The sequence below is a fragment of the Medicago truncatula genome, chromosome 1 (assembly GCF_003473485.1).
Source record: "Medicago truncatula cultivar Jemalong A17 chromosome 1, MtrunA17r5.0-ANR, whole genome shotgun sequence".
In the NCBI taxonomy this organism is placed as follows: Eukaryota; Viridiplantae; Streptophyta; class Magnoliopsida; order Fabales; family Fabaceae; genus Medicago; species Medicago truncatula.
Window position 1 is genome coordinate 27,589,601 of NC_053042.1, and position 12,139 is coordinate 27,601,739.

The following is a 12,139-nucleotide window of genomic DNA, read 5'->3' on the forward strand; positions in this document are numbered from 1 at the left end:
GCGTTTGTAGTCCAACGGTTAGGATAATTGCCTTCCAAGCAATAGACCCGGGTTCGACTCCCGGCAAACGCATTTTAATTATTTTTAAAATTATTTGTATGCAATATATCAAAATCTAGTTTTCATAACCACTTTAAATTCGATTTCCTCAAAATTATTTTCACCCCACTTTTTGTTACATTTCCCACAATAGTCTTCAAATCTTGATTTCTTTTACCATATTTTGATTTTGATATCATGATATTGATAAAAGTCTATTTTCACAAGTCTAATTTACACCCTTCACTCTCGATCTTGATATATTAATCAAAGATTAATTTAATCTCTGTATGTAAATCCCTAAAAAGAAGTCCTAGTGAGCATAACTCAGTTGATATGGACACTGCATAAAATATGCAAAAGGTCCGGGTTCAAACTCCAACCCCGACCACCACAAAAAAAAACATCCCTAAAAAGAAATTTTTGCGTGTAAAACTAGGCTTAAAGAAAGTTCATATTGATTCAATCAAAATTTCTATCTTATTATCTCTATTTTTTATTCACAATTTCATTTGCATCGAGTATTAAACCTTATTAAAAATATAAAACAACACAAAATAAAATTAAAATGAGTGAAAACTTATTAAAATCGATAAAATATGGTTATTTAAAAGTGAATTCTATATTCTAAATTATAAAATTAATAAATGAAAAATCAATTGTCGTTTACATTTAAATTATAAAGTAATGAATTTATTTATTTTTAAATGTTGTTTCAAAATTAGTAGATATCATAAAAAGATTTATTTATGTTAAAATAAATTAAAGTGCAGTGAATGTTTAATAATTAGGGATGAGGGTTGTCATTCAAGTATCTTATAAGGGATAGAAGTATAAGTTTTAATTTTCAAAAGAGAGAAATGTATATTATAACATAAGAGAGGAGGTGGATGTAATTCAAACTTCTCTTAGAGAAGATGAGTTTAAACTCATATGAGACACTTATAATGAAGCAAAGAGTAACAATTTACAATTTCGTCGATTCCATTAGAATTTCCTACGCTAATTTAGAAAAAAATATTTTCCAAAAATAGAGGGGATTCTATTCAACTCCCTTCTAGAGTTGAGTAAAACTTGGTTTAAATTGATGGAGAATATTACCGAGTAGAGCGAAATAAAACATAATGTAAATGCAATTGAATAAAAATGAATAATGGAACGTTGATTTCATTACATTGTTTGGGTATTTTATATTATGACTAGGTAATGTTTCCATTCTATTTTTTGAAAATGGAATGGAACAAAATATATGTTTTTGTTTTTTTGTCCTTATTTAAAAAACACTATTTAGAAAATGCATTCTATACAATAAATAAAAAGGAGGAGCCATCCATATTGATTATTTTAAGATCTCGTGAACACAATCACAATTTGGAAAATAAAAAACTTTAATCACAAACCATTCAGCCAGAATACATTACACTTGTCCTCATGAATTTAACTCAGTTGGTAAAAATAAGGAGTTCAAACCCCAATCATAAGAAAGAAAAAAAAACACTAGACAGTAATAACTCCAAATATATCTCACAAGCATACGCCATGATATACTTCAGCCATAATATTAGACGCACACGAAAAAAGAAGGGAGAGAAGAAATTATTTAACATTTTTTTTGAGGAAAAAAATTATTTAACAACCTAATGATAAGGATATATTTGTAATTTAATAATTAGATAAATTAATAAATTGGAGGAAGAAGTAAAATGTGAATAAGTGATGAAATGTTATAGAATGGAATGCATGCAATTGATCTTCATTTCATTCCACTCTTCATTTCATTTCGAAAGAGTCTGTTACAAAAATCTGAGAGGGTCTAGTTCGCTTAACCCGAAAGTGTTTGGTCACTGATGTATTGGACTCATCCCTCGATCTGAGTTCCTACGCGTTGTTTGTTCGAAAGAACTTTATGCTTGCTGTTGTTCAGGGAGCTGTTGGCACTTGGATTTTGTACCGTGTTGGCGGTCGATCCATTCGCCATAATTTCACTCTAACTGTCCCTGTATGAATGTTCACTTTTCATTCTTTTTTGTAATCTGATTTTGAGCCCGTATGCATGTTTGTTGGGTTGCGTCTGTGTTTGGTGAATTTTTGTTTGGATAGATTAGAGTAGATCTATCTAGGCTGTTTTATCATGATGTATTTCCGTTTGAGCTTTCCTGAGTCAGATCCTATGTCCCTCCAGTCTTTGTATCGTTTTATTTTTATTTATTATATTTTCTTGTTGCTTAAAAATAAAATAAAAACAATGAACATTAATTTATTTCATTTCATTTTATCTCATTCTATCGATCTAAATATAGCCTAAAGAGAAAAAGAAACTATTCCAAGAGTCATTACCCACCACTCTTCCCAATAGCATTTTTCATAAGCAAGATGCACCTCATTAATCGGCAAATTGAGTTACGTGTTAGCGATGCACTAGGATGTACTTCCTCCAATCTCATATAGTAGCAAATATTAATCTTTGAAGGTTTATTGAATAACTGATGTAACCAGTATATAATATAAATCAAAAATATCAATTCAATTAACCTAAAAAAAATAAGTTTTACTTATATGTGAGATCGAATAGAGCAGTTCATTTGTTGTCCATCACTCTTCTTAGAGTAAATTACTGTTTACCCTAGCAATTACACTCTTTTCTCTTGAGAGATACATAAATTACACTATCATATCCTATACACTATCCTCCCCTCTTATGTAAAACTTAATTAGGAAAGAATAATAAATATATATACAAATTTTTAGATATATTTATTATTCTTTCTCCTATTATATCCATTTTTAATACTATCATCAGTTGTCTTGAAATATGAAAAATCAACGCTGAATACATTTACTCCCTCCGTAATTTTTTATAAGCAAAATTGACCAAATCACATATTTTAAGAAATGATGTCTTTGTCATTTAATTTAAGCCAAAATACCTTATTTGCCCTTATGAATTCTGATTTTCTGTAACCGTTGATGTTCTCACCACATTAATTAAGGTGCTTGGTTATTTTTCATGTTCTTTCATTGAAGAGAGGAAACATGTTGCTCAATAATACACCAAAATTCAAGCCAAAATTTATTTGCCTCTTCAACTTCCAAAACTGTTTTACTCCTATAAAAAATTGGCGCAAATTTTTCAAGCTTTTCTTTCATTTTATAAAAAAATTGGCGGTAACAAAATGGCACACTAATTCATCTGAAATTTAAATTTAGAAACTGGAGTGTCACTTTGATTTCTATAAATTGAAGGTAAAAAATGCAAGAAAATTGGAGCTTCACATTGTTAATTGAAGATGACTCTTGATATTGATTTAAACACCCCTTTGAATGATTTGAACACATTTAACCACCTCTCAAATGAGCCTCTCAATATTGATTTGAATATCCCTTTGAATGACTTGAACACATCTAACCACCTCTCAAATGAGCCTCTCAATATTGATTTGAACATCTCTTTGAATGACTTGAACACTTCTAACCACCTCTCAAACGTGCCTCTTAATATTGATCTGAACATTCCTTTGAATGATTTGAGCACCTCTAACCACCTCTCAAATGTACCTTTAGAGATTAGTTTGAACATCCCCTGCAGTGTTTTGAACACTTCTAATTTGAATGCTACTTATTCAAGCAATGATTTATTCGACTATCTATCAGATGAAGAAGAAGATATTGGATTTGAGTCTGAAGATAGCGTCTCCGAAGATGAAGAAGATGTAGCTGAACTTTTTTACAATAACATCGAAGAAGATATAGGTACATGGAGTTTTTTTTTTCATTTTGTGAATGTTTATTTATATTAGTTTTGCACTTGTCTTTATTATATTGTGCCACTTTTTGCACTCAATATTCTCCACGTTTTATATGAACTGCATGTATATGACGTAGGAGTACACGTTTTGTTGCAACATGGTTACATGTACTCCACCTTGTTATTCTTTTTTATCAATGGACCATGAAATTTATGGCATGCTACTACTCCTGTCAAAGTGTCAAATGTCAATGGCATGCAATTTTATGTACTGAAACCAATTTCTATTTTTATATTTTTTATAACTATTTTGATTTTATATTTAATGAAACAGGAAACAACATTCATAGTGAGCCACAATCTAAAAGAAAGCGAACTTTTTTAGACAACTATCAGCGGCAAAATATTTGTGAGGTTTTGATCAATTCAAGCTCTGGTAGAAAAATTAATAAGGGGGTTGTTAAACGGTTGTCTTCTTCCTATCAAGTATCCGTAGATGTTATTTATGCGATTTGGAGGCAAAAAATTGAAACAGGTGATGTTTGTCACAAGAAAACAAAATGTGGTCGGAAAAAAAAAGTCATAGATATCGAAAAAATACGTGAAATACCGCTACACAAACGTAGCAGTCTTCGATCTCTAGCAGAAGCATTAGAGTGTACCACTGGACAACTAATGAGGTTAATAAAAAAAGGTGTTTTGCGTCGGCATTCAAGTGCACTAAAACCACACATGACAGATGATAATATGAAAGCTCGTCTTAGATTTTGTTTGTCCATGTTGGAGGAAAGTAGCATTCCATTTGAGCCAAAGTTTAAGTCAATGCACAATGTTATTCACATAGATGAAAAGTGGTTCTATGTGACCAAAAAATCTCAGAATTATTACCTTCTTGCAGATGAGGATGATCCATACCGTCCGTGCAAAAACAAAAATTATCTAATGAAGGTCATGTTTATAGTTGCAGTGGCTAGACCTAGGTTTGATTATGCAGGTCATGAAACATGGTCGGGAAAAATTGGAGTGTGGCCTCTAGTTGAAAAAGTGCCTGCAAGAAGGTCCAGTGTCAATAGACCCGCAGGGACACTCGAAACAAAACCAATCGGTTCTATTACTAGAGAAGTTAGTCGAATGTACTTAAGAGACAAGATTTTACCGGCCGTCAAAGAAAAAGTGCCACCAGAACTTGCATCGGAAACAATTTACATTCAACAAGATAATGCACCGTGTCATGTTTCTGTTGATGACGAAGAATTTCAAGCAGCGGCTTCTGAAGGTGGATTTGACATCCGTTTGATTAATCAGCCACCTAATTCTCCTGATTTAAATGTATTGGATTTGGGATTTTTTGCAGCCATTCAAGCATTACAACAAAAGAAAGTGACAAGGACGGTTGATGAACTTATTCAAGCAGTGCAAACTTCGTTTGATGAATTTTCTAGTGTGGATTCAAACAAAATATTTCTTACACTTCAGTCGTGCATGATTGAAATCATGAAGGTTAAAGGGTCCAATAAATACAAGACTCCTCATATGAAGAAAGATGTCATGCTTAGACAAGCTACACTACCCACTACACTAAATTGCGATCAAGAATTGGTTGCTGAAATTAGTGAACTCTTGCAGGGTATGGAGTGAATGACTTGTGGAGTTCAAGAATTATTCATGTCACGTAACCATTTTTGTGTTTTATGCATTGTACGTGGCGTATTTTATTCTCATATCTCGTAGCTATCTTTTGTGTTTTATGCATTGTGTACGTCAAGTATTTTATTCAATAGAAAGCAATTTTGTTTTTGGTGATAGAAACTTCTTTATATTATTTTATGAAAGGCAAAAAAAAAAAAGGAAATATTAAAGTAACCGATTGGCATAAGCTAGTACATGGATAAAGACAAAAAAGAGTACTTCACGTTGCTTCTCCAAATTGTTAACATAAGCTAGTACATTAGGGGATAAAGACAAAAAATAAAAGCAGCAGCAAAAGTTGTAGTTTTTCACTTGTTCTTATCATTGTCGAACAAAATCATGGAAACCCAGCTATATAAATCTTCAGCATATCATGAACCCATTTCTTTAACTTTTCATTTTTCTGAACCTCATCCTTTTCATGGTTTGCCAACTCCTCTTCAATCTCATTTTCAACATTCACGTTGGGCATTTTGTTTAGATCTAAATCAAGTTCAGCTTCAGCAGCACCTTCAACTGGATTAAGAACTTCATTAACATCATCAGCTTCAGCAGCACCTTCACTTTCATTAGGAATTTCGTTAAGATCAAAGTTGTGTTTGAAGCTTCTTTCTCCACCTTCAACATGATGGTGAGAATTCACTTCACCCTCAACATTTTGAATCTGTTCAACCTCCCCATCTTTCTCTAGCGAGTCTTCAACAATTCGATTCAGCAGATCCTCAGAATCTGAGTCAATTCCCAAACTAAAAGATGGTGCTTTTATAGCCATTTTCTTGAAAGCCATTTTCTTGAATTATGCAGAAGAATAGAAGGAACACTAAGTTTCTCTCTGAACAGCCTTTTTATAATAAGTGGAAGAAAACATTGGCTTGGGCTTCGTGGAGTTACTATAGAGGGAGAGGAGTATAGAGAGCCGTTTCAGTTTTTCAATACATTCATTAAAACCTGGTTTGGAGAATTGCATTCGCGTGGAAAACTGTGATGGAAATTGGAGTATTAAACTAAGGGCATTTTTGGTATATTAGCCTTAAATATGATGAAAAAAGTCAATTTTGCTTATATTTTGTCACAAGTAAGATAGTTGAATTTTGCTTATATTTCGATACGGAGGGAGTATATATTAAGAGTAATTTAATAATGATTGTTCCCCTAAAAAAAATAAAAAAAATAATAATAGTTACTTTGTCAGATAAAATTATTACTCAGAAAACTTTTTTGATATCAATGGATAGTGGGCAGATTTCGACCTTTGGTGCTTGTAGTTGTCTTGTGTGTTCAGTTTGGTGATTGTATTTTGTATCTTAACTACCTTTTTAAACCTAATACACCATTTTTGGAAAGAATAAACCTAGGATACATTGTGCTTAGTTTGGTGATTGTGTTTTGTATCTTAACTACCTTTTCAAATCTAGTACACCTTTTTTTTTGGAAAGAATAAACCTAAGACACATTGTGCTTGGTTTGGTGATTGTATTTTGTATTTAACTACCTTTTCAAACCTAGTACACCTTTTTTTTTAAGAATAAACCTAGGACACATTGTACTTTGTTTAGAGTCTTTAATAAAATAATTTTATTTTGCCTCTAAAAAGAAAAGAAAAAAACTTATTCGCCACCCACCAAACTTATTCGCCACCCACCAATCTTCCTAACAGAGAAATCATATTTATACAATTATTTTTTGACAATTTTTCTGACAACATTCTCTCCCATACTGATATAATATTTTTACCTTTTTTCGTTATTATTTTAGTTTTTGTGTCAATACCTTATTTTTCTTATAAATTCATAATTATTTTATAAGTTATTATTCAAATGATTGTTTAAATAACATAACTCATCCTAACGGCATGTTCCATGTCTAAGATGTTTCAAACTTTTTTCCTTCTATTTTTTCTGTTTTTTCTCGGTTGTGTTTATTACTTTGTTGTACTTTCTAGTTTTCCATTTTCAAGATGCATACAAGATGCATCTCATTGTTTGGCTTCATGAGTTGTATGGCCTCACAAGTAGCTCACTCGGTTAATTGTTATTTCTTTTAGTGCCTTTTTGTTGTTTTTATCTTTTCCCCGTTTGTAAATATCGTAGAATGTTTGTTTTTCCTCTGCACTCCTTGTGTTAGGAAAGACTTTTTGGTGTTGATAATATATTCCATTTTAGCTTTTTTTTTTAAAAAAAAAACTATTATTTTAAAGTTTTTAGATAGGTTTGACTGAATTTTCTGAGTTGACCCAACCGATGTACATCTTAGATTTTTTTTTTTTTTTTGAAGGAGTACAACCCATGTACACCTTAGATGAATGTGAAGCAAAGTAAACTAGTTACAAAAACAACAACAAAATAATCCTTTGACCTAATCTAAAGCAAAGTATATGGTACTGGTATACGTTACAAACTGAACTAGGTTACACGGTACGTGAAACAAAACTAGTTACACAAGGAAACAAAATAATCCTTTGACCTAAACCCTAAACCCTATCCTTGAATATAAATAAGATCATCGCTGGGGAAGTGATGATAACAAAAGTGTTCCTGAAAAAATCAATCGGCGGCCGACATAGATTTTGGTTCTAGATCTGTATTGCGCTGTACTGTGTGTGAGAGTTAACTTAAAATCAGGTTTCTGCACAATCGTGGCACGACAGCTGGGCTTCGCGGCACGATGGAGGTTTTAGTTTTTTGGGCAAGGCACTGGAAAAATCGTGGCACGATGGGGTCGCATCGTGGCACGATGGTGCGCTGGCGGATAAAAATAAAACATATTTTTGGGAGCAGATTTGTTACAGATTTGTTACAAATTTTAGGCAGATTTGTTATAGATTTTAAGCAGGACTTTTACTATAAATATAGACCTTGTATCAAAGCAAACTTAGAGAGAGGGAGAGATTGAGATAGAGAGAAACACTATTAGGATTGGAGTCTCTTGGTTACGGGAAGAGATTGGGACTTTGGGTAGAATTAGGCGGGAGACTTATTCTTGTAACCCATTGATTTCTCTTTGTAACGTTACTCATCAAATAGTGGATCGGAGGGCTGCTCTCTCCCCCAGACTAGGTCAGATTGGACCGAACTGGGTCAACAAATTTCCTTGTGTTCTTCTTCTTCTTTTGTTCTTCTCGCCGTTGTTTTCTACTTTTTGGCTTGTATTTAATTGTTCCATACGCTTTGTTTTGGTTGCTTAATTATCCCTTGCTCCACACATCAAGTTGTTATTGGTGTGATTTTTCATCGAATTCACAACAATTGGCGCCCACCGTGGGGCAAAGGGTCGAAGGATAATTAAGTACCATGGGTTCAAAGTGGGATATCGAGAAGTTTACCGGAGATAACGATTTCGGGTTATGGAAGGTAAAGATGGAAGCGGTGTTAATACAGCAGAAGTGTGAGAAAGCTTTGAAGGGTGAAGGTTCGTTACCGGTCACCATGTCACAAGCGGAGAAGACCGAGATGGTGGACAAGGCCCGGAGTGCCGTTGTCTTGTGCCTCGGGGATAAAGTTTTGAGAGAAGTAGCAAAGGAAGCAACCGCGGCATCGATATGGGCAAAGTTGGAATCTTTGTATATGACAAAGTCTTTGGCTCATCGGCAATTCCTAAAGCAACAACTCTACTCATTCAGGATGGTAGAGTCAAAGGCCATCATGGAGCAACTTACGGAGTTCAACAAAATCCTAGATGACTTGGAGAATATTGAGGTGCAACTTGAGGACGAGGATAAAGCTATACTCTTGTTGTGTGCTCTACCGAAATCTTTTGAATCGTTCAAAGATACCATGCTCTATGGCAAGGAAGGCACTGTTACCTTGGAAGAAGTTCAAGCGGCTTTGAGAACCAAGGAGTTGACCAAGTCCAAGGACTTGACTCATGAACACGGTGATGGCCTAAGTGTCACAAGAGGGAATGGTGGAGGTAGAGGTAACCGGAGAAAGAGTGGTAACAAGTCAAGGCTTGAATGCTTTAACTGTCACAAGATGGGTCACTTCAAGAAGGATTGTCCGGAGATTAATGGTAATTCCGCACAAATTGTCTCGGAGGGTTATGAGGATGCGGGTGCTCTGATGGTGTGGTGTTGTTTGGAGGAAGAAGAAGGTGATGTGTCTCACCTTGGGATTGATGCCTAGTGAAGCGGTGGTCGTCTGGAGAGACGTTAAACACTCAACATCAGCCTGGAGAGGCGGTGGTAAGAATACTCAGGATCTACCTGTTGAGGTGGAGTTTCAAGGTTGAAGACATAGTGGGATGTACGCATTTGCTAGTTGAGGTAGAGTACGCTCAGCGTGAGGTGGAGTTGAACACACCGGTAATGGTACGACTATGAAGACCTTGGGTGCTATGCTCTATGGTGAGCAAGGGATTTCTTCATGAAGTTGGAGAATATGTAGCACGGCTTGCGAAATTACTCTAAAAGCCAAGAGTGATTGGATGCAAGGTGATCTTCAAGGAAGCGGGAGATGTTCTGCGTTGAAGACGGTATGGTGAATGCTTGTGGGACTACCTAAAATTCCTAGTGTAGTTGGACTGCAAGGACCTTCGAGAAGGCGGAAGACATTCCGAGGGCTGAAGGGGTTGAGGTGTATACTTGTGGATTACTCTAAAAGCCAAGGGTGATTGGGTACAAGTAGATCTTCAAGGAAAGCGGGAGATGTCTCGTATTGAAGAGGTTATGGTATAAGTCTTGTAGAACTACCTGAAATTCCTAGCGTAGTTGGACTACAAGCATCTTCGAGAAGGCGGAAGACATTCCGATGGCTGAAGAGGTTGATGGTGTAAACTTGTGGAGCTACTTGGAGTAGTGGGAAGCAAGGGTTTGAGCAGCAAGGAGGTTGATGATCGGCATCATCACTGATTTGAAGTCAAGGTGGAGAATTGTGAGAGTTAACTTAAAATCAGGTTTCTGCACAATCGTGGCACGACAGCTGGGCTTCGCGGCACGATGGAGGTTTTAGTTTTTTGGGCAAGGCACTGGAAAAATCGTGGCACGATGGGGTCGCATCGTGGCACGATGGTGCGCTGGCGGATAAAAATAAAACATATTTTTGGGAGCAGATTTGTTACAGTTTTTGTTACAAATTTGTTACAAATTTTAGGCAGATTTGTTATAGATTTTAAGCAGGACTTTTACTATAAATATAGACCTTGTATCAAAGCAAACTTAGAGAGAGGGAGAGATTGAGATAGAGAGAAACACTATTAGGATTGGAGTCTCTTGGTTACGGGAAGAGATTGGGACTTTGGGTAGAATTAGGCGGGAGACTTATTCTTGTAACCCATTGATTTCTCTTTGTAACGTTACTCATCAAATAGTGGATCGGAGGGCTGCTCTCTCCCCCAGACTAGGTCAGATTGGACCGAACTGGGTCAACAAATTTCCTTGTGTTCTTCTTCTTCTTTTGTTCTTCTCGCCGTTGTTTTCTACTTTTTGGCTTGTATTTAATTGTTCCATACGCTTTGTTTTGGTTGCTTAATTATCCCTTGCTCCACACATCAAGTTGTTATTGGTGTGATTTTTCATCGAATTCACAACACTGTGCAACAATGTTTTCAATTTTAAGAAGATTATATGGTGGTGGTGGTGGTGGTGCTGTTGCTTCTGCTGCTGCTGCTGCTGTTTGTTCTATTATTCCCACCAACAACAAGAACAAGATTCCTCGTTTTGTTTCGTCATCCTTCTCAGTATTATATCCAACTCCCATGGCTAGACCGCGTATCGCTTTTTCTAATGACTATGGCAATCCTCACGATGAAGCTGTTAAATTCTTCAAAAACATGCTTTCCATGGGTGTTTGTGTCATATCCCTTTATAACCATGTTCTTTCTAAACTTGCTAAAATGCACTCTTTCGACACTATTTTTATCCTTGTCAAAGAATTAGATGATGAATTATCCAAATTCGATGGTCCTGTACGTCCAGATCCAGACACTCATACTTTCATTATCCTCATCCAGTGTCACTCTCTAAGAGGTAACATGTCTTCAGCTCTCTATTTATTCAATAAAATCATCGACTCCGGTCATTATCCTACTGCTGAAACTTTAAATGCTCTCTTAGAAGGTTTTTGTCTTAGAAGTCAGATAGACAAAGCAATGCCGTTTTATAATGACATCATACTTAAAAAGGGTTATCCTTTGGACCATCGTAGTTATAATATTCTTGTCGATGGATTATGTGAGATAGGAGAAACTCAATTAGCCATCAACATGTTGAGACAGGCACTGCTGATTGAAAGGGAACCAGAAGATACTTGTGTTTCTCTCACGTCTTGTTATAACTCAATCATATTCAGGCTCTCCAAAGAAAGACTTGTAAACCAAGCCTATGCTCTTTATGTTGAAATGATTTTTAACAACATCTTGCTTAACCCTATAACATATGCAAATCTAATCTATGGTTATTGCATCATCGGTCACTTTAAACTAGCTGTTGAATTGCTTAAAGAATTGTTGCACCTTTATCAAACTTTAGTTACCGAACAAGAGGTGAAATCTGTTAAAAGTGCAGCAACTTTGGTGATAAAAGCTGGTGTCAAACCTAATGTTGCTTGTTATCAACCTGTTATGTGTCAACTATACAAACGGAGATCAAGACGGTTTGTTATGAATAAGATTGCAGAACAAGTGAAAATTTTCGAGAATGCAAAACATTATCTCGATCCTTACTATACATAA

At 35.2% G+C, this 12,139-nt stretch overlaps 1 protein-coding gene and 1 non-coding gene across 2 annotated transcripts; both read left to right on the forward strand.

The window, feature by feature from the left end:
- Window positions 1-72, forward strand: TRNAG-UCC (transfer RNA glycine (anticodon UCC)). The gene has a single exon. It is a non-coding gene; the product is annotated as a tRNA-Gly (tRNA).
- Window positions 73-11,008: 10,936 nt separating this feature from the next.
- On the forward strand, window positions 11,009-12,139 carry LOC25483586 (pentatricopeptide repeat-containing protein At1g12620). The gene has a single exon (XM_013612282.3). The coding sequence runs from the start codon at window positions 11,009-11,011 to the stop codon at window positions 12,137-12,139; it is 1,131 nt and encodes a 376-aa protein (XP_013467736.3).

What these genes read in the sequence shown, in the direction of transcription:
- LOC25483586 (XM_013612282.3), top strand. Translation starts at nt 11,009, where the DNA reads ATGTTTTCAATTTTAAGAAGATTATATGGTGGTGGTGGTGGTGGTGCT.